General features: G+C 47.2%; 1 protein-coding gene across 3 annotated transcripts in view; it reads right to left on the bottom strand.

The window, feature by feature from the left end:
• Window positions 1-22,466, bottom strand: part of DOCK5 (dedicator of cytokinesis 5) — a 73,167-nt gene that overhangs the window by 43,665 nt on the left and 7,036 nt on the right. For all 3 annotated transcript variants that reach the window (XM_086865203.1, XM_086865204.1, XM_086865205.1), the window contains exons 2-12: window positions 15,320-15,403; window positions 9,834-9,874; window positions 8,898-8,953; window positions 8,027-8,123; window positions 5,199-5,347; window positions 4,361-4,496; window positions 4,065-4,222; window positions 3,346-3,427; window positions 2,764-2,893; window positions 1,798-1,870; window positions 236-378 (exon numbers count right to left, since the gene is read on the bottom strand). In XM_086865203.1, coding sequence (XP_086721329.1) covers window positions 236-378; window positions 1,798-1,870; window positions 2,764-2,893; window positions 3,346-3,427; window positions 4,065-4,222; window positions 4,361-4,496; window positions 5,199-5,347; window positions 8,027-8,123; window positions 8,898-8,953; window positions 9,834-9,874; window positions 15,320-15,403 — 1,149 coding nt within the window. The remainder of the gene's footprint in view (window positions 1-235; window positions 379-1,797; window positions 1,871-2,763; window positions 2,894-3,345; window positions 3,428-4,064; window positions 4,223-4,360; window positions 4,497-5,198; window positions 5,348-8,026; window positions 8,124-8,897; window positions 8,954-9,833; window positions 9,875-15,319; window positions 15,404-22,466) is intronic.

Here is a 22,466-nt window from a genome sequence, read left to right as displayed (position 1 = left end):
AACACTTTTATTTTAAAGTGACCTTAAACACATGACTAGCAAGTGAGGAGCTGCTCTCATGCAAGTTTTGTCTGGTTTCACTTTGATTTTAGCTCCGTGTGTGATGGAGGGACAAAGTGACAACGCACTGGGCTCGGGGAAGGGATTAAACTACACCAAACCTTGATCTTGAGACTTTCAGCACCCATTTATTCCCCTGGGAACTCTCCCAGCCCGGGTTCCCCCCAGGCTGCACCTTGGCCTTTGTGGTTGACCTCCTTGGCGGCGATGACTTTGTTGAAGACAGAGGTGAGGGGCTCGTTCTCGCCAATGCCATGGGAGGTGATCAGGGGGGACATGATGAGCTGGCGCTGCCTGATGTAGGTCTCCATGGCAATCCTGGGCAGGGGACCCAATAAAACGGGGTCAGGGACTGGGACAGACACCAACCACATACAAGGAGAGGGCTGGCCAACGGCCGGCTGTTTACCAAATAAATGTGGGGTTTTTTTCAAGGATTCCAATGGGATTTTCATTCCTTCACCTGCACAAAATCCTTTTAAACCTTCCCATTAGGAGATGAATCAGTTTATCCCTCAGGCCTAAGGTAAGGAACACTGACCTCAGGATTTAAGCCCTGACTTCAAGTTTGCCTCAGAGTTGCCCCTGTGCAGATTAACTATTGGAAAAGTACTATAAATTAATATAAATTAATGACTGCTGTGACAACTCCTAAGTGATGAACCCATCCCCAGTCACAAACAAGACTGTTGAGGTTTGGACCTTGACCCTGACTTCACTCCTGTACCCACAGCCTCAATAATGAAGGAGAAATGAGGTCTCCACAGGTTGCCCAGCCTGGTGTCCAGCTGGGGGTCAGAACTCAGCCTCATTAGAGCAGAAATAAAATGGGAAAAAAACCCAAACCAACAAAACAAAAACCAAATCAAACAAACAAGCAAAAAAAAAAAAAACCTCCCCAAAAAACCCACCCCAACCAAAACAATTAAAAAACGAACAAACAAAACAAAAACCCCTAAACAAATAAATAAATAACCAATTTAAAAAAAAAAAAAAAAGTAGCAGACTAACATTATTCTGCAAAGGGAAAGCCATCCTTCCAGGACCTGAAAGGGAAGGGGAACAAACCCAAATGTCTCCCAAAAATACCCTGTAACAACAAAAGGCCGCAGCCAATGCTTTGCTGTATTTAGGGCTGTAACAACAAGGCTGGCTCTACCCAAACAAGCTCAGTTTTCGTTACTCTCATGTGCCAAAAAAAAGTGAGCAAGCAGAGCAGGCAGAACAAACACACAAGTCTAACTCTCAGAGCAGAAATGCAGATCTCATCAGGGCTGGAATTTCTTCCCTGGGAAGAGGGAGGAATCCCTTCCCTATGACTGACCCACACAAGGCAATGTGGGAAGGGAGGGGCAGCAGTGACAAATAGCTCAGTGTCTCTGCTCAGTCTCGACGAAAATCCTGCCTTGTACCCCCCCAAAAATTCTGCATGTCACATCCCCCCAGGCCCCAGGACACTATTTTGCTCTGTGCTCCTCTTCCTCACCCCGAAGGTACCCAGAAATTCCAGCTGCACTGCCAAAGTCCCTAGGCAATCGAGTCTGTCACAGAGCCATGAAAACGGAACAAAGGCTCCTGGGGGTGACAGAAACCTCTCCCTGCAAAGAGCTGACTGCTGCTATCAGCTGATCTATTTGTAGAGCCCCTGGGGCTCTGCCAGGCACCCAGACAGATCTGTCCTTCCCAAAAGAAGGGCTTTAGCCAGAGGTGCTGCGAGCTCTGGAGCACGGTACTCACTGCTGGAAGGGGATAAAATGCTGCTTCTCCTCATCGTCCACCTTCCCGTGGATGATGTCAGTGATGTCCATCACTGCAACGACACCAGAGCATCGCTCAGATCTGCCAAGAACCCAGAGAGAGCTTTCCCCTCTCAGAATGGAAACAACAAGGGGTTATTTTGGGCCAGTGTTGCTCAGAACAAGGGTTCTGAGTGATCTGGGATAGGAAGGAGTTCATGGCAGGGGTGGAACTGGATGGGATTTAAGGTTATTTCCTACCCCAGAAAGACCTGGAATCCTGTGACAGCAATGGAGGGCATCACTCTCATCTTAATTTTTTTAAAAGCACATTTACATTGATGTGCAGGTCAGCCCACAGCAGTGAGTGTGAATATACTGAATACACTCTAACAAAATACACCCTCCAAGAAAAACCAGGTGGGACTGAGGCACTTCAAGGCAAGGAAATTCCACTTGTATCCAAATGCTGCTTCTTTGGAAATCGATTCCCACCAAGGCTTTCAAGCAAGTCCCTTCACAAGAAATCCCAGGAATAAAATAACATAATAAAATAATATAATAATATTATTATATTATTATATATATAATATAATACATAAATATATATTATATAATAATATAATAAAAATAATAATTGGGAGTCTGGTTCACTAAGGTTCCTTTAAAATATTCCATGAGCCCTGAGGAGCAAATCCCACTCTGATAAGGCCCTGATGAGCCTGCTGCAGCTGTGGCAGCCTGTTAAAAGGTTAACAAACCTTTAAGTTTAACAGGTTAAAAGAGGTTAAAAGCCAGCAGCGAGCACTTACTCTCCAGCCAGAACCTTCATGAGAGATCTCGGAAGGGACAATCTGCCCTGAAGCAGAGATACTGGCACATTTCCCAGCACATTTCCCAGCTCCCAGACCCGTATCCCAGTCCCCCCAGGGGTTTTCCTGGGTGTCCCCGGGGAGGCAGTCCCCACCTGCCACGCCGAAAGGCCTGCGGAGCCCGCAGGTGTGCTTCTTGCCATCCTTCAGCTCCATGCGCCCCACGCGCACGATCTGGCACACCAGGCTGATCCGGGGCCGGATCAGGTCAGAACTGCTCAAGTCCTGAAAAAAGAAGAGTTAAAATTGAGTTCCATCAATGTCCTTTGTGAGTGGAGAAAAAGGGGGAGGGAAGGGGAAGGGGAAGGGGAAGGGGAAGGGGAAGGGGAAGGGGAAGGGGTTTTGTTGGGCTATACACAGGTAAAAATTGTGGCCTCCTGGATCTGCAGGGAGACCACAAGGGAGATGGAGACATTTATAGTGCCAGGACACAGAGAACGGTTTCCCACTGCAAGAAGGCAGGGATAGATGGGGATACTGGGGAGAAATCCTTCCCTGTGAGGTTGAGGAGGGGCTGAGATGGAATTCCCAGAGGAGCTGTGGCTGCCCCTGGATCCCTGGAAGTGCCCAAGGCCAGGTTGGAGCAGCCTGGGACAGTGGGAGGTGTCCCTGCCATGGCAGGGGTGGCACTGGCTGGGATTCAGCTCCCAACCCAATCTGGGATTCTCTGAACTTACAGTAAACACTGCTTGGAGGTTGTTCAGTTTCTCAATTTCTTTTGGCATCCCATTGCTGCCCCAACGGACCAGGTAATTTTCACTGCAAAGAAAGGGAGAAAAAGTCAATTTTAACAAATCAACACCTGACGCCTCCATTTCCTGGCAAAAGCACAAAAGCATTCTGATCGTTGAGGAAAATCTGACCCATCTTTTATCCCAAAATGCCTCTGAAGTGACTCATTTACTGGAGGCAGGATGGGGTGAGCCCTGGCAGCTGCTCCCCTGGCCAATTCCCACGGCATAGCCACACCTGATAACTGCAGTGCTGGACACAGAGTGTTCCTGACACGGAACTGCCTCCCTGATTAAGTTCCTCATATCCTCCCCACCTCTTCAGATGTGAACTGGACAGCAAACACCATTTAAATCCCTGATTTACTGAAAAACAATTAATAAAATGCTTAACCAAGGCTTGCAGCCACAGCAGGGAAAATTAAGATACAAAAAGGACAATGTGGGATCAAAGAAATACCCAGCTTTAGGAAGGACACTGCCTGGACTTCCTACCTCTCTGAAATTCATTCTGAAGTTTTTAGAATTCATTTTCCCCCACTGGGGCAGCAACCAACAACAGAACTGGAAAACTTCTGCTGGATCTCCCTTTCTAACCCACTGGCTTCTTCAGAACGAACACCCTGATGACTAAATTGCTTAAGAATCTCCAAAAAAGCACTCACCTGATGAATTTGGAGAGGTCAGGGTCATAGAGGCTCATCAGCAGCTCTGCATCTTCCCCAATGTTGCAGACAAAGTTCTTGAAGTTCACATAGAGGCTGTAAGTGTGTGTGGAGTTGAATATTGGCTGCCCCCGGAGGTCCAAACTCTGCTGAAGGGACTGTAAAGAATTTCACATTTTCCATTAAATTTTATATTTCTGTTACAAACACAGGAGAATTTAGTTCTGCTGCCAAGGGAGCACAGCCTTAAGGGGAATATAAAAACACAGTGACCGTAGAGGGAAAACCAGAGCTACCTTTTCCTCCTGGATCCTCTCATCAATCCTCTTGGATGCAGTTTCATGGGCCTTGAAGAGGGAGATTGTGCTGGTCTCATCTGGGTCCAGGATGTTCCCGTTGTCATCTCGGACTACCAGGTCCAGACCCAGGATCCTGGACAGCCCCAGGAGACAAAAAAATGCAAGAATGTGGGAGCAGCAAAGACCAAATCACTGCCTGTGCTCAACATCCCACTCCTTGGAATAACCTCACTCACTGCTGGTTTTCCTGCCTTAAAAAACCTTCTCTCCCATTTTCCCATTCAAGGGAGAAGGAATTAGTCAGGTAACTCAATCCTAGGTTAACATCTCCCTTATTCCTGCCTAAATGGCTTTCCTTCAAAGGTGGATGAATATCTACGAAGCTCATGGATTGCAGCTGATTGTTATTCTCTCCCACTGGCTTCTTAATTCACTTATTGGACCTCAATCACAGCTGACAGGCAGAAAAATGGGTCCTGGAGACTGCAAACCACTGAGGGCTGGAGTGTCTGTGGAATCCTGCCCTCAGCTGCTGATAAAGCAGAGCATTTCCCCACCAGCATCCAAATCCAGGCACAAGCTCTGCTCCAACGGAAAGGCCGCCCCGTGCCAGGATCTGTGCAGAATGAAGAGAGAATTCCTGCCAAGCCACAGAGATCTGTGACACACTGAGAACCAACCTGCCAGGTGGCCATGTTGTCACAGGGACTCAAAGCTGCCATTTCACCCCTTCCAAGGAAAAATTTAAGCCTAAGTCAGGGCCTGGTTTTGCACTAAGAGCCTTCCCGGGGGTTTGGGAGCCTCCCCTGCTCTCCAGGCAGAGTTTGGAGCTCACCTGTTGCCATAGTCAATCTTGGCAGTGACTTTTTTCTTGAGCTCAGCAAGTTCATCCTTGGGCAAAGTCCCAGAGAGGATTTGGGATCTCCACTCTATCAGGCTGTAGGTGAGCTGCTGGACATGCCTGAACTGCGTGGTTTTGTTGTTCTGAGGCAAAAAAAGGAAAAAGAAAAAGGGCAATTTTAATCAAGGAAAACCTGGAAACCTTAGCTCAGCAACCCTTCTGAAATGTGTGCAACTGCAGAACCACACCAGTTTTATTTAACTAAAAATACCTGGCACTTTGTGACACCACAAGAGCCATGCAGTAAATTTTGCAGCACTTGGCACTGCGAAGGTTTAAGTGCCTTTAAGATCTTTAAGTGTCTTTAAGGGCTTTACCTTTCCCTGGGACATTATTTCAGAAAAACCTCTGGTGCTTTCCAGCATTTCCAGACTGTTCTGATGGAGGCTTTTTATGAAAGAGAAACTATCTTAACAACTGAAGGAGGACACTGAACAAGACATCAAAACCTGCCTGGTGACGAGTTCCCTTCTGCCATTCATTCTGTTATCATCTCTAATTAATGCAAACACTTCCCACGCCCTTTTCTGCTTCCACCTTCATAAAACCAGTCGTCCCCACACCTTGCTCCTGCGGCTCCAAGGCTGTAATTACACATGGATACGTGGCAGCCCACCCTGTTTGTGCGCTTAGATAAGTAAATTCGCTTTTCAAAGTGCCAGGGAAGACATTTAAACCATGGAAAAGAGAGCCCAGGCCTCGCTCTCCCTCTGCCACCACAATGGGGCAGCTCCTGGGAGGATTCCAACTCTTCTCACAGGGAAGTGCCACAGATCTGGAGCCACTGGGACAGGGATTGAGTTACTCAGCTCCAAAGGAAGAATGTAAACTGAATTCAGGGCCTGGTTTTGCATTAAGAGCTTTCCCTGGGGTTTGAGAGCCCCAGGATGTTTGGGTCACATTTTCCCCACTGGGACCAGAGCTGTTAATGGTGAGCTACAAACACCCCCCTGCTCCCACACAGCACAAAAAGAACCTAAATGCAATTATTTCCTCATCCTCATCTCTGCAATGAACAGCAATGATATAAACTACTCCTATTTCCCTCCGATTTAAAGGTATGAAAACAATCCTCCCTTTGATCTGGGTGAACACCAGGTACTGGCAGGGGCTACTTGAGTTTTTAGCTCTATAGAAAGAATATTTGAGATATATTTAATAAACACAGAAAAAACATGTTCTTGTGTAAAAAGTTTGCAAAGAAGAGGCAATTTGTGGGAATTTTCAGAGCAGACCTCAATTTGACCTGAGTTATCTCCACAGCTAATTCCTATTACGGCAACCAATTAAAAACTCCCTCCATTTTTGTATTTATTTTGCAGTGGTGATAAAGCCACAGCTACAATGAAACCCGCATAAATGAAAGAAGTGAAATTAAATGCTGCCAAAATAAAAAAATCCCCTCATGTTTCCTTTTTCTCCTCAAATGCCTCCCTTCCTCCCTTAGCTTTTTAAAAAAATTCTTTTAATACGTACTGCAGGGAAAATAAAATAAACTCAAATCCATTTTAAACCACAACATTTTCCAAAACTATTTTAAGACTTATAGTGGTTAAGCACAGGAACATGAAAGATTTCTGCTCGTTAAAAAAGCAGATTCTGAGGCTGGGATCTGAAAGTTATTCAGGAATAAAAAATGCTGGGAACAAAACTCTCTTTTCACACAGTAATACCATCACGTAGAGCTTCTCATTAAATTGAGAGGGTGGAACAAATTCTTGTGGTTTCGTGGCACACAAACACAACATATTTGTGGCCTGGTAAAATTTCCAATAGGAAAACTTGCTCTGGGTGATTGAAGCTCATTTAAACTCACTCCCTCTTCTTAATTAAAGCACTGGAGCACATTTTGTGCAGGCTGAACTCGCTACTGCTCAGAGAAAAATCAAGTTTGACTCCTTAAAGTGCCTTTAAAAGAAAACTCCTCACTGTGGATTCATTTCTTTGAGCAAGAAGCATCTGCTGCAGGACAACCCTCAAATCCCTGCAGTGCCTTGGCTTGCCTCACTGCTGAGGTGACTATTCCTGTGCTCAGGGATTTAGGGCATGAGAGCTCCTTCCCCACCCTACTGAGAGCTCCAAACATGGGAGCAGCCAGGAAATCCCTTCTGGGGGGCAGCTCCTGCTCTGGGACAGGGACAGGACCTGGGGGATGGCTGGAGCCGTGGCACAGAGGCTCAGGTTGGATTTTGGGAAAGGTTCTTCCCCCAGTGGGTGCTGGCACTGCCCAGGCTCCCCAGGGAATGGGCACGGAGGCTGCCAAAGTTCCAGGGATGCCCAGGCTGGGATTTTGGGGTGTATGTGCAGGGTTGGATCAGTGATCCCTCCCAGCTCAGGACATTCCATGATGTGGTTTTTGACAAGTGCCATCTCACCCCACAGCACATCCCCGATTCTTCCCCTTTGCCTGCTTCCTGTTTGGGCCAGGGATGCTCTGGGTGGGCTCAGCCAGTCCATGGGACTCCTGCAGCATTCCCAGCACAGCAGAGCTCCCCCCTGCCCAAAGCTGTGTCCAAACTCCACAGTTTTGTGCCCAGCTGGCTTTTCCTGCCCTCACACAAGCAGGAAGAAGGGGCCTGGATTTCCCAGGGGTGCTGTGACTGCCAGCCAGCCATGGCACGGTGACAGCATGAGCTGTGCTCCAGGGCAGTGTCACCCCAGCTCTGGGAGCTATGGGAGCCCCATTCTGCACCAACCAGAGCACCCTGCAGAGCCCAGCTCAGCTCCTGGGGCACAGGCACCAGCCCTTGAGGAGAACTCACCACGTACAGCTTGTGCCAGATCACCGCCCACTCCCGCAGCGTGGACGTGAGCTCCTGGCCCAGCGGCAGCTCGCTGGGAATCACTGTTTCGTGCTGCCTGCAGAGAGAGCATGGAGGAAATCAGAGAAAGGTTTCACACTCAGGGTTAAAACTGAATGGAAAACACTCTTTTCTGATAAACATATAAATGGAAGTTTCAGAGGGGTTGGTTTTCACACAATTCCCTCGCACATGATGTCAAGACCCTTGAGCTGTTCTGAACACACGCATCCACATCCAGCATCCATTTTTAATGCAAAATGCTTCAAGCTCCTTTCACTCCTCTTATTCCCAGTGGATCCATTCCAAACCCAGGATAAAGAGACAGAAATTAAGTTTGGAAGAAACCCTGCTTGCAATGGTAACTTGAAAATAAGAGTTTTTTTAAAAAAGTGTTTTATAAAGTTCCTTCCTTTGCAGCCACTGTTTTGTTCTCACTTAACAAGCACAGACCCAGCACGAGGAATCCAACAAGGAGTCATTTCCTTCAGTGTTTCCCAAGACAGGAAGGAATCCACGCTCCTGCTGGGCCCGTGGCTGCCAGCAGGAATCTGTTACGACTTGCAGGAGTCCCCAGAGGAGCTGCACTGACCCTCCTGACCCTAACCCACTACTGACCTGTGCAGCAGAGCTCCCTTAATTCTGCAAATCATCTCCTGCTGCCCCTGCTCCCCACTTTGTCAGTGCTCTGAAAGTGCAATTATGCAGTGCTAGTCCAGCACAGGAGGTACAGCCTGGGTCTGTGACAACTGCAGCTGCTTAAATTGGTTATTTTTGGGTTTAAATGGAATGAAATTCCCTGGGTTTCGCTGCCAAAGAAATGCCAACCTACCCCCGGTCCTTCACGATGGCCTCTTTTAAATGGATGTAGGTTTCTGGGAAAATGCCCTAAAAATATAGAGAGAAATGAAATAAATCAATTCTACTGTGGGATAGGAAATTACAAGAAGATTATTTAACAAAAAGCAGGGGAAAGGAGTAAGAAATGTCCCAGCATGAGAGAAAAAAAAGCACAGGGAGGAGCAGCAGGTTCCGTATTGGCAACTCAAGAGAAGCTGATTCCTTGTTTTACTCCAATGACCCTCATCTTCCTGCAGGAAATGCTGGAAATTCCTGAAAATTATCAGTCACTGCCATGAAATATTCCTGGAGTCCTCTGTCAGGCTTACCCAGTGCTCCCTAGAAAAACTCCCACCACCAGCATCTACAGAAATGTCCAAATTTTTGTTGTTACAGAGAAACCTTCAGGAAATGCTGTAACCCTTTTCTGTTTCCTTTTCTCCCCTCTTTACCCCTAGAACCAGAGGCTGTGGGGGATGTTACCACATGAGAAGAGCCAACATTCCTGGGGGAACCCAGATTTCCAGGCAGCTTCCAGCCCAAGCTCCAACAGCTTGGCTGAAGGCCAGGGATGTGTACTTTCTGGAATATTTTCCAGTCAAAACACTGATATTCCCATTGAACAGAATCATGCTGGATGTGCACAGCTCCCAGAGCATCACAATAAAGCAATAAAGTCGTGTATGGAGATGGGAACAGGTAATTTGGGAAGTTCCAACTGCATTCCCCACACTTCCAGTGGAGGAATACCCAACACACAACTCTGGACTTTCCGCTCCAGGTCACTGATTTCTGTCACTGAGGACAGGACACTGTGGCCAGGAGTCCTGTCTGATGTTAATATAAGAAAAACAGGAGTTTTCAGCACCAGACAGGGTCTGGCAAGGTGTGAAATTAAAATGGGAGTCACCCCAAAGTGAGGTCATACCTTCTTGGATTTATTTCGGAGTGTGTATCCTCGGTACCAGCCTGGCAAAGCAAACACAGATATTTACATTTAATTATTTCCTGCTCACAGCAATTAAATACAAATTGTAATCCTCACCACCTTCCTACAACACCAATTTATTGATCTCCTCATTTGGGATCCACCCTTGGGAAGACACCTCTGTTTGTAGAAGCTGAGTTCCCTATGCTGGTACAAATCCTGTTTTATCCATCTTACCTTGGTAAGACCTCAAAATTGGGAGATAGAAGCAATAATTGTGCTGCCCAGGCCTCAGGAACAAAAGTCTCTGAGGGAACATTTCTCCTCGCTTCAGCAGCTGGGGTTTAACCAGGATTTCCATGGAATGGGCTGGCTTGGGAGGGACATTAAAGCCCATCCAAGGCGATTATGTCCAGCTGAGTGGCAGCATCAAGAAGGCAAAGGGGTTTAAGGGAATAATCAGGCAAAGGAGAGAGGAGGCTGGTTTCTTTGGGTTTGTTTTCAAATTTTTTTTGGTGTTTTTATTGTTGCTCCCCCCCATATTCCTATATTTATCAAAGAAAGTTCCATAAAGAACCATGGATCTGGCACTCCGTAACCATAAATTAGAGCTTAGAATGGTTTCATTTGCATTTTATTGAGGATTTTTATGTGCATGTGGTTGTATTTCCACTCATTTATTTTCTGAAGTGTAGTTTTATGCCCTTCCTCCAGCAATGGGGAGGTACCTCCACCTCAAAAACTCCAAAATTACAGCAATAAGTTTGGAGAAAAGAAGAAACTCTGTTTTTTTCTACAGGAGGAAAACAAGATTATCCATTGCTCATGGAGCCATGGATGAGGTCCTGGATTAGGGATGAGAAGATTTAGGTTCTATTTCTATCTAAGTTGTCATTAATTGAAGGGGAAAGCAAAAATTACTCAGGGTGGGAGACAGAGTTCATGGAATTTAGGAGGGATTTCGATCCCACATTCAGCTCTTCGACAGCACAACTTCCTCCTGTTTCAAAGGGCCCCTTGGCCTTCCCCCCATTCCTGTAAAATATTTTGCAATCGTTGCATAAAAACATGTTCGGCCTGATTGTGCAAAACTGTTTCTGCAAGCACCTCGTGCAACTTCTGTCGGAATTCTGTTCCCGCTTTCAACAACTTTATCCATCACTTTAACAGCAACATCAATCTTTGGGCAGTGGTCAATCAATGACATGATTTCTCCTTAAAAAAACACCAAAATCTGCTTAAATCTTCAGAGGAATGAGAGACTGTTTAAGTGCTTGAGTGTTTTCCCCAAGCAGAGATGGGCTAAAAATGGAGAAAGGTTTTGCAGTTGATGATGACATGGAAAATTTTAGCTGCTCCAACACTCAAAGTGAAATCTCAGGGAAAACAAAAAACTAAGCAAACTTGCAAATAAATGGCTAGATGTTTGGGGTTGCTGCTTTGTTGGGGTTTTTTAATGGATCAGGTCCTCAATTTTACCCTTCATTAAGTGGATTTTGTGCAGTATGGAAGAGAAAAATCTAAGGACAATACTCCAGAGATGATGAAGTTCTCCCTGGTGATGCAAGGCCAGGTCATGTGCAGGACCACAGGGTTGCTGTTCCTCCTCCTGCAGGACCCTGTCCTGTCCCACAGCACTCTGGGCATTGCTTCACCTTCCACAGGGGGGACTGAAAACAGGAACAAATTCAAGGTAAACTTCTTTCCAGCAGGAGCAGAACCTGCCAGGGGTCAAGGTATATGAGCACACACTCCATCCACTCCCAGCCTGGCTTTTCCCACAGCTGCCCTGAAACACCACAATTAACAAGAATAATGATAAATCCTGCAGATTAGGAGAGATTCCCCTCAAATTCAAAGTGTCCTCCCAGCTCCCTGCTCAAGGACAGACTCCCTGCACTGGAGCAGCCTCCAAAGTTCTGGAGGCAGCAAGTTTCCCTCTTTTCCTTGGATTCTGCAGCACATGCAGAGTGCCGAATCCCAGCAGGCGGGAGGAGCACACACTGTGCTCTTCTTATCAGGGGAAGGAGAAATCTTTGTACAAAACGCTCGTGCCCTTCTGCAGGCAGAGAGAGGAGGGGAAAATAAAACCCTGCTATGAAGTGTTGGACCTGAACTGACAGCCCTGGGCCCTGCAGAGGCTTTGGCTGTATTTGTTTAAAAGGGAAATGGATCTAAGAAAAGAGATGTGAGAGCTCTCAGGTGTCCTACACAGATTGTTCCTGGCACAGGGAAGCATCCCTGGGTTCCCATCCCTGGAACTGTCCAAGGCCAGGTTGGAGCAACCTGGGTAGTGGAAGGGTGTCCGTGCCCATGGCAGGGGTGGGACAGGACAATTTTAATGTCCCTTCCAATCCAAACCATTCCATGACTCTATGGACATCAGCTCGTACTGGGAATAGTGGAACCTTCAGCTCACACTGCTCAGCCTGTGGCTTCCCTTTGATCTCCTTCCCTATGTCCTCTGTCCAAGATGGAGCTGAATTTCCAGTGGTGTCACCCTCTGATGAATCCCTGGCACAGGGGAGCTGCAGGTCAGAAAAATTAATCAATCATCCTGTGTGTGATCCCAGGTGTGACCCCAGGTGAAATCGCCTCGGAATCTTCTCAGGCACGCTCATGTCCACCCCAACTGCACCAGCCCAACTGGGGCTTGGAAAAACAAGAGGCAAAGCATGCTCAGAGCCTCGCCCCCAACCTGGGTGGGATTTTGGGGGGTCTGTGCAGGGCCAGGGGTTGCACTGGCTGATCCCTCTGGGTCCCTTCCAGGATATTTTGTGATTCCAGCCTCTGCAAGAGGCCTCTGGTCAGCAGCAGCAGCACAACCAAGCAGGGATTTTGGGATTTAAAGAAGTTTCCTGGCACTGCAAGGAAGTGCAGGAGCAACACCTGACTGCACTGACTTCCCGAGGGTTTGGGGAGCCACCTCAGGAGAGGTTTGTGCAGCCCAGAGCTGCCCCAAAGCACACCCAAAATTCCCTTTATTGCCTCTGCCTGCCCAAAATTATCTTTATTGCCTCTGCCTGCCCTGCAGCAGCTCAGCTCCACGAGGCTCGTGCCTCCAGCCCTGGGAGCAGATAACATTTACAGCAAATCCCAGCACAAGTCCTGGGATCCCTGCAGAGCCAAAATCCCAGAGCACAAAGAGCTTCCATGTGTGACACCTGGCTGAGGAACCCGCTGCTGCTGCCTGGAAACAGCGGGAAAAGCAGGAATGTTCTGGATCTCCGGGAAGCAACAGCCCTGGGGACGCTGTGGGAACTCATGGGGTGAGCCCCTGAGCATCCTGAGCTGGGCAATGACAGCGAGATGTTCCTGGGGCTGCTACCTCTACAGGAGAGCCTCTGGACAACCCCAAAACTCCCCTGAGTTCCCTAAGGAATGTCACTGACAGCCTAAGGAAAGCCCTTTGCTATGGTAAGGTAAGGTGACCCAAAAATGACGCCACGGGGCATCTCCCAGCCCCAAAAAACACCTTCCCATGGCTTCCTTTTCCCAACCCCAATTATTTTATAGGGGATTTCTCAACCCTCAAAAAATGAGGTTTGTCCCAACCCCCAAAAAATTATTTCACAGGGCATATCCCAACCCCCTCCACCAAAAATTACTTCATGGGGAATCTCCCAACCCCAAAAATGACTCCACAGGGCATCTCCAGCCTATCCTCCCACAGAGCCCCCGCCCTGGTTCCATGGAAACTCTTCCTAAGTCGAGGCTTGTGTGTCCAGATAAGAGCAGTGATTAGAGGAACAAAACCCGTTTTTATCAGCAGGCAGCATTAGCATGAGAAGGAGCAGAAAAGGCCTGTTGTGAGAACATTTATCCTCAAAAACAGACCCACAGAGAGCTGGGAACACAGCTGAGAGCTGATATCCCAAAAAAGAGATTTAGGAAGACACGAGAAGCTCCTCCCAGGCAGGCAGAATATCAGAATTGGGAGAGTTTGAGGCGAATTGATGGGAAATTAGACCAGACCCACAGTAGAATCACCATCTCTGCATCTTCTGTGCACTCACAACCGTTTGGCTTGATTCCTGGCTGCTCTTTCTGGGAAAAGGGATTTTTTGTTGCCCTGCAGGAATTCTGAGGTACCTCAGCCACAGATTTCTGTTCCCCACTGGCGGCTCAGTGAAAGAGAACAATCATTTTCCTCTTCACACATGAAAACATTCACCCAAACTATTCACAGGCAATCTTCTCCTGACAAAGCTCCAAACTGGGAGATTTCAGGCCAAAAATAAAAATAATAATAAAAAAAGAAGGATGTCATTTATGTACTCATTCCCTATTCCTCTCTCTGTCGAGCTGATTACAAGAAATAGGGGATAAACAATATTAAAAAAAAAATTAAAAATGGGGAGAAAGAAGTAAATCCTCCCCACATTTTGGGAAGTACAAGATGCCTCCTCTTCCCGAGGGAGTTTTCCTCCCTCTTCCCTGTGTCTTTTTGCAGAACCAGGTCATAAATCAGTGATTTCCACAGAAATATTTCCCTTTACCCCCTCTCTCCCCACCACAGTGGGATAAAAACAGGATAAGATTTCCAGGATTGGGAGCTGCTCCCAATCCAGAGGATGGAAAGGGAACAATGGGCCAAGAACAAATTGCTAAAGGAGCAGCTCCCTAATTCTGGGCATGGAATCTTCCTTCAAATTGATGCTGCTTGTGAAAGTAATTTGATTTGTATTTTACCTTTAAGTTTTGGAGAGGGAAGCAGTGACCTGAGCATTCCTTAAAGTGATTAAATGGCTCTGTTTCAGTCTTAATATTGAAATCTTTGTCAAAGAGTCAAATTTGATAGGGAGGTCTGAAACACTCAAGTGCCATTTTGATCTTTAAAATAAGAATTTTGTTTTCTTTGTGGTTTGCATTAAGGTATTATGAAAAATGGCCCAGTGAAGGACTGGGATAAACAGCCTAAAAAGGGCATGGAAGCTCCATAACTGGAGCATTTTAAGATAAGATTTAAGATTTTTTGTGATATTACAACTCAAAACAACATAAATTATGAACTAATCGGCCCTTCCCTCTGCTTTTTCGTCATCCACTCAGATCAAAAAGTAATTCAGGTTAAAAGCTAGGGGTTTTTTTTAAAATTATTATTCTTATTTTCCAGCAGGATCAGCTCATCCCATGATCACAGAGGCCTGGCCTGGACCAAAGAGGAGCCAAAGCAAAGAGGTGTGGGGTGAAAACAGCAGCAAACAGCCAGAATTAAACATTTCTTTCTCCTTCAGTGCTGCCTTGAGATTATTGGTGAAACCTTACCTTGATAAACACTGCCTGGAACAGCACAGAGATGAGAAATCCTCTGCACTTCTGCATTTTCAACACTATTTTAAAAGTTAAGGGGCTACAGCAACCACTACACACCAGATTTGTGCTTTGGGGTGTAACAGAAGTTGAAAATACCGACCTAAAATTTGAAAATAACAATCTTGATTTGTTCCTATTTCCCTTTGAACCCTCCTGTGAGCTGCACCTACCTTCGTACATCTCCAGGATGTGAACAGTGTCCCCCACCTGCAGGGACAGCTCCACGTCCTGCGCGGCCTCGTAGTTGTAGATGGCTGAAAAACGGGGAGAGAAAGGGAAAAAACAGAGCCATGAGGGGATCAGGCTTGGGAATGGGCTCTCCAAAGGCAGGGAGGATTTAGGAAAAAGGAATAAAGCCATTAAGTCACCCTGGGTATGGAATTCACTGGGAAAGGCCATCATGTATCAATTTCCAGATTTTATTATGAAGAAATATTATTAACAGATGACAAAGTGGGGTTTTACCTTCCAGACAGGCCTGTGACACCTTCTGGAGGAGCTGCACATTCCCACTTGGGCAAAAACCTGCCCACAGAGGATAGAGGTTCCATAATTGGCATTTTTTTAGTCTTTTGCAGGAGTAACTCCAGCATCAGACAACATCAGAAATGGGATAATAAAAACCACCCCTATTCCAGACTAATCCACAGCCATATCCAAACCAAATCATACTTATTTCCTGCTAAAGGCTCTGCCCAGCCAAGAACCAATTTTAGCACCAAAACTTAGGGATTCTGTACAAATTTAATCCCTCCCAAAGGCAAAGTTAAGCTGAATGCTTATGGGATTTCCAGGGGGAATAGGATTAAGTGCAGGAGCCCACACTCCTGAAGTGTCTTTTCCCTGGGACTTGCTGGAGCTTCACTGGACAGAGCAGAGCCTGCCCTGGGAGCAGATGAGAAAGTTTAAATTGAATTTGCTTTCAAACCAAGTAAAAAGACATCAAATCAGTGAAATGCTTTGCTGTGGTTAAAGGAATTCATCAGCAAAGTCACAGCAGACCAAGGCCAGACCACCTGATTTATTTAAAATACTGATTTAAGGACTGATCACATCCTAAATACAGCAATTAAATCTTCCCAGACACAAAATTCCCATATTTATGTATCCCTGAGAAAATCCACTGGTGAATAACCACATTTGTTTCTAAGAAAACAAAAAAAATCATTTTTCAGAGGGGAATTCTTGAAACTACCCAAAGTTGGTGTTTGAGGAGCTCTGCACTGGAAATAAAAATCAATAAAAATTGGAGATCTTCTGCCAGGAAATTCCCATGAAATGCCCCCCCATTCCTGTTGGGATGAGGTGCTCTGCCTCCTGGCTGGGCTCCAGCACAGCCTGAGGGTTTCACCACCGGAAATTCTCTCCAAATACTGAAGCTATAAATATCCCAGGCCGAGGATGTGAATCCCCACAGGATCCCTGATCCCAAGCAGGGACATCTTCCTGTGCTGCAGGGCAAGGTTTGCTCCCAGGGAAGCTCCATTTGCTTCGTGCCACATACACACAGACGCACTAAATCCATGATTTCCACAGGATTACAGGAATTTCACTGGATTTCTGCTCCTAAAAGCTGTTTCCACACCCACTTTCCTCTCCATCCCCACAAAGGGGCTGTAAATCAGGATTGTAAAGCTGGCTGGTGAGCTGGGTGTGCGGCTCAGACACCTGAAAGACCCCAGAGCCAGCCCAGAAATAAAAATTCCATTAACATTCTAACAGAAACATCTGGATAATGTTCGTGGCCAAAACTGAAGGTGAAGTGTGGAATGGTCTGGGTTAGGAGGGGATTTAATCCCATCAGTGCCACCCCTGCCATGCCCAGGGATACCTCCCACTGGCCCAGATTATTCCACCTTGGCCTTGGACACTTCCAGGGATGCAGGGGCAGCCACAGCTGCTCTGGGAATTCCGTCCCAGCCAGGAATTCCTTCCCAATATCCCATCTGACAGTGGGAGCCATTCCCTGTGTCCTGTCCCTCCATCCCTTGTCCCCAAGCCCCTCTCCAGCTCTCCTGGAGCCCCTTCAGGCCCTGCAAGGAGCTCTCCCTGAAGCTTTCCCTTCTCCAGGTGAACACTTCCAGCTCCCTCAGAATCCAGAGGGGCTCCAGCCCTGGAGCATCCCCGAGCTCCCCTCTGGCCAGGTCCCTGAGGTGCAGCAGGGCTCTCACACCCAGGGATTCCCACACACAACTCCCACAAGCCCCGCATTTTTCTGGGACAATCACTCATTATACGAATACCAGGCTGCATTTTTCCCATAAATTGCTGCCCAGGGAAAGGTGGGTGGACACAGGCCCAGCCTTTCTGCTGGGAACACAGAGTTAATTCAGCCCAATGAGCACCAGGAGGACGCAGCCGTTCCGTTCCCCTTCCTAAAGGTCACAGCAGCCACAAGACAGAACCAAACCCTGCACTCCCCTTCCCTTTCGCTTCCCTGCTCCACCAGGCAGGTTTCACATCCCAACACTCAGCATTTACAACCTGGATGAACTCCCACATGAAAAAAAACCCCACAAAAAACAACAACAAAAGTCAATTTTATCCTTCCTTGCCTTGCCAGACTGAACTAAGCCAGAATAGAGGGTCACTGTCTGAAACCTCCTCCCTCACGGTTATGTACAAGATTATAAAAGACAAATTACTGGCATATTTTCCCTGGGAGCTTTGCTGGTTGCAAGTGATGTTTCCTGCTGCTGGAAGTCAGAGCTGTCCCCATCCCATCCCATCTGCAGGGATTTGTGCTGCTGAGCCCCCTCCGTGACCCCTCTTGGACTTGAAAGGAAAAGGAAGCTTCACATCACAAACATGGGCATGGCATGGAAAAATAAAACCCCTTCACTTAAATCCTGACAGAGCAGCAAGAAAGGAAGAAGGAAAAATAATACAGAGACTTTTGTATTCAAATTTGCAGCAATATCTGAAGTTAAGTCTTTTTGCTCCAAGCTAAACTTCAGCTGTGATTTTGTCCTTTGAAATTCACTTCAGAGTGTTGATCCTGCTCCTTTTATCAGCCCAGATGAAAAGCAGCGCTGAAATTGAGGAAATTTAACCCAAATAAAGAGGTGGAGGTGGAAAACACGAGCCTGGGTTTGTTTAATGATCATTTCTTCAAGCACAACTGGAGGCAATGTCTCGTTGCGTTTGGTTTAGTGCTCCAGTTCAGTTAAAAGGTGAGGAATGTGTTTTCCAAGCGCACCCAGCCTATGGAATCCATCAGGATTGGAAAGGGCAGCAGATAATTCCAGAAGCAGCCGATTTTATGGCACAGCCAGGGCCAGAAGGTGAAGATAAGCAGCAATTTTCGTGCTCCAGGGCAGAGGGTGATTGCTCAGAGGAGCTGGAGGAGGAACTCTGAGGTACAACCTTCGGGGATGCTCTGCCCCAAAGCCACCCCACAAGCAGAGACTGCATGGGTGACAAAGGCCAGCTGGCAGAGCCTGGGCTCTCCAGGGCTCAGAGGGGGCAGGTGTGGCACTGTCACTGCCTCGGGACACCAGGCCAGCCCCAGGACACATTCCCGAGCCCCAGGACACACTCCCAAGCCACGGAATGCCGCCAGCGGCACCCGCGCACGGCAAGGCCTCAGCGTCATGCCTGGGGCACAACACAAGGACTGCAGCTCTAGCACCAGCAAAATACCCCAAAATGCATTTTAAAGGCCACAAGTAAAACTTTTAGATGCACTTTAAAGCAAAGCTCTGCTCTGGGCAAGAGTGCAGCCTCAGTTTGCAAGAGGTGCGTGGGCCCCTTACAGAGCCTGAGTTGGGAGTTAGTGCAACCAGGGACAGACGGAATTTTCAGGGGGAATGGCTTCCAACCGGCAGGGAGGAGGCTTAGATGGGATATTGGGAAGGAATTCCTCCCTGTGAGGGTGGTCTGGAATTCTCAGAGAATTTGTGGTTGCCCTGTCCTTGGAAGTGTCCAAGGCCAGGATGGAGGAGCCTGGGATAGGCCATGGCAGGGGTGGGATGAGCTGTTAAATCTCTTCCAACCCAACCATTCCATGATTCCACTTTTCTGTTAATTCCTAGACTCATTTTCCCCATAGATTAACTCCTTTTCAAGACTAGCCCTAAAGGCCACACTGAGCTAAAACACCTCAAAATGAAAAGAGAATGAAGCAGGAACTGTCCCACACAAATTCTGTGTAATTCAAATCAAAAGGAAATGGAATCTTTCCCTCCGTGAGTGCACATGAAATGTGGATTACTGGACTGGGAAACAGAGTCCCTGCAAGATCCATTATCTCTGAGCTGGCTCTGGACCCCCCCTGCCCCACCCACCACAACCCCTCTAAATGCCACGTCCTGCTCCCACTGCCCTCCCATCCAAGAACTGAGGCTGCTCCCCAGAACAAAGAATCCCTTTCAGGGCTCTGCAGGAACCAAACTCATTCCATCCCTCAGCCCCACAGCATGGAACCAGAGAGATTTGGCTGCCGGACTCAGGAATGGCCTTTCTGCAGGTCAGCCCTGCTTGGAGGAGCCTGGGATGGTCCCCGGTGCCAAGATCCAGCCAAAAAGACAGTGGCTTTATTTAAAAAACAAGGAACTGCCCAAGGAATTAATTCTTCAGAAGAACAAAGTCTTTTTGATGTTTGGAGCAAAAACATTCTGGTAACTTCCCAGGAATTTGTGTCTGACAAACTGAGAATGGCATAATTAAGATTTAGATGTCAGACTACTTCTTCTGCTTCAGAAGAAGAAAAAAAAAAAGTAATTCATGGTTTAACACTGGGAAATATGGGCATTCAGTCACTGTTATGAAAAAAAGAGATAATATCCATATTTTCATGTCTGCAGGATCCCTGTTAGTCACCTTCCCCTCAAACATTTGTTGCAAAGTGTTTACACCACAGTATCTGCATAAAAATAAAGAATATTCTCTTCTCAGAGCATCCGAGCTGTACACAGGACACAGATACACCCTAAACACCCAGATTTGGGCTCCAGCATTAATTTCACCCCAGCACAAACTGTTTTGTCTCTGAGTGTGCTCAGGGTGGAAGGAGCCAAACTTTGGCTGCTCCCATGCTCTGACCCTTATAGACACTCTGTTTTATTTTCCACCCAAGGAACACTCACACACAAACCTTCTGCTTTATCATTTTCTTCATTGTCCTCTCCATTTCCTTTATTATTTTCACTCCAAAGGGCCCCTGGGGGTTTTAAGCTCAGATAAGGAATTAATCTACATGAGCTGTCTCAGCTCCTGTCTGGAGTAAGGAGTGCTGTGAGCCAGAGGAGAAATAAATCAGTGCTGCCAGTGGAGGAGCCAACCTGCTCCTGAATTTACAGCACCCAACTAGATCTAGGCTGTGATCTCAGAAAAAAAAAAAAGCCAACCAAAACACCCAGACCTGCAATTCCAGTCCCCTTGGAACACCAGGAAATGTTCCCCTCTGCAGAGGCACAGCTGGAAAAACAGCCCGGCCTCTCTTCATTCACACTTCTGTAAATTTTACCAGGTTTGATGCATCTGTTTATGGCGCTCCCCAAGGTTTTGCCAGGAAGGGTTGGGCCAGATGATCCTTGAGGTCTCCTCCCATCTGATATTCCCTGATCCTGCAATTCCTCAGGCTGTGGTTGAGGGGAACGCCCAGCTTTCGCTCCCAGTGCACCCCAGTGAGAGCAGCACCTCCCTAGCAGTGTCCAAACACCAAAAGAGCAGATAAATAATGAAGCTCAGCCTAAGCATCCAACACTTTTTAAGGCTGCAGAGTGTTCCAAGTCTGAAGTGATCCCTGCCAGAGATCCTGTCAGGGTTAAAGGTGCTGATGTTATTGCTCCTCCAAGCCCTGCAGTTTTGTTCTGCCTCTTTGGGATCCCAGCACCAACACCCAGACTGAAGGATCAGTATTCTCCCAAAAATACATTAAGACATTTACAATAATCACCCTGACCCCATGAAATTGTTCCACCATGACCACAGAATAAACCATTTTGGCAGTGGTTTTCTAGGGAGCAGAAACTGTTTTATTGCTGAGCCCAGCCTGCTGGCATCAGTGCAATTCAACACACCTCAAATATTATGGTTTCCCTTTGTTCCTTTGGACTATGAGACTTGGGAGAACACAAAGCCACTCTTGGGGCTGTGCCTGCCACAAGAAGGGCTTTATTCCCTACACTACTATGGCACTAATTCTGATTTACTAACTGCACACCCCTACTAGGGCTCCCAAATCCAATTCCACAAAAGCAACCTCTGATTTTATTCCCATTTTTACGGCCTGTGAAGATGCAGTGCTTGTTTACAACACCCACACAACTGCAACTGGATTTTACCAAGTCTGTCTGTAATTACTTTTTCACCTCCAAGCTAGAAGTGCAATTTGTGCTTGCATACTTTAAGTACAAAAAAATAACTTTTCCAATGAAATTTTCAGGCAAATTTGTAAAAGCAAGACCCCACCACTCCATAAATTGGACTGCTCAGCTCGTTTCCAACTTTAAAGCGTGTGGCACTTTCAAAAGAATTAATTGAATTTGCCACTGGCTTGAAATTACTGTCCCACTTCTCACTGGGCAAAACATCAAAGCACGAGTAGGAAAACTTGGAAATGCCCTTGCCCGGAGTGGAGAGCGCTCCCAGCCTGAGCTCTGCTGTTTGCACGTTCCAGGGACAGGGAAGGGGCAGAGGTGAGGGGTTTCAGGAGTGAAACATTTGAGGACAGGGTCCAGCTGTGTCTGTGGGCTGAATCTCACCCTGAGCTCAAACTCCAGCACTGTTCCTTGCTGGCATCACCACCGAAATCACCACTGGGACCAGGCCGAAGCTGGGGGACTCCCTTTGCCAGCTGCCAGCAGAACCCACCCCAGTCACAGCTGGAATTTGCAACAAGGGCTCCAACACCTTTCCCCTCCTAGACAGGGGCTCGGGAGGAGATGGAGCAGCTCTCCCTCAAATTGAGAGAAGAGCTCATAGCACTGCTCATTTGGAGAAATTTGGGATTCAGTGCTGAGGAAGTTTTAACTCTGCTGGGAAACACCTTTATGGAAGCTGGAGCTCTCTGGAGCTGGCTGGGGGAACACAAGGAGAATTTCTGACATGCAGAAGCATGGGATTTCAATTCTGCACCTCCAGTTCTGCTCACCCAAGGTGGATTTCGGGGCAGATTTACCTTTTCTGAATGGCCTGGGGCTCACTGATCCCATTCTGCAGAACAAACCCCAGCAGAGAGCTGCACAGACAGACTGGTTCTCATTTCCACAGAAATGCCAATTCCAAGGCCACCTATCCCAGATAACAAGAAATGGGGGAATAGGATTAAAATGAGGAGCAGGAAATCTTGGCTGGGAATGGGGTGGGGGGGTC

The sequence above is a fragment of the Cyanistes caeruleus genome, chromosome 29, assembly GCF_971803275.1.
Source record: "Cyanistes caeruleus chromosome 29, bCyaCae1.hap1.1, whole genome shotgun sequence".
NCBI lineage: Eukaryota > Metazoa > Chordata > Aves > Passeriformes > Paridae > Cyanistes > Cyanistes caeruleus.
The sequence above is the reverse complement of the archived record's forward strand: the minus strand, read 5'-3'. Positions and strand labels throughout refer to the sequence as shown.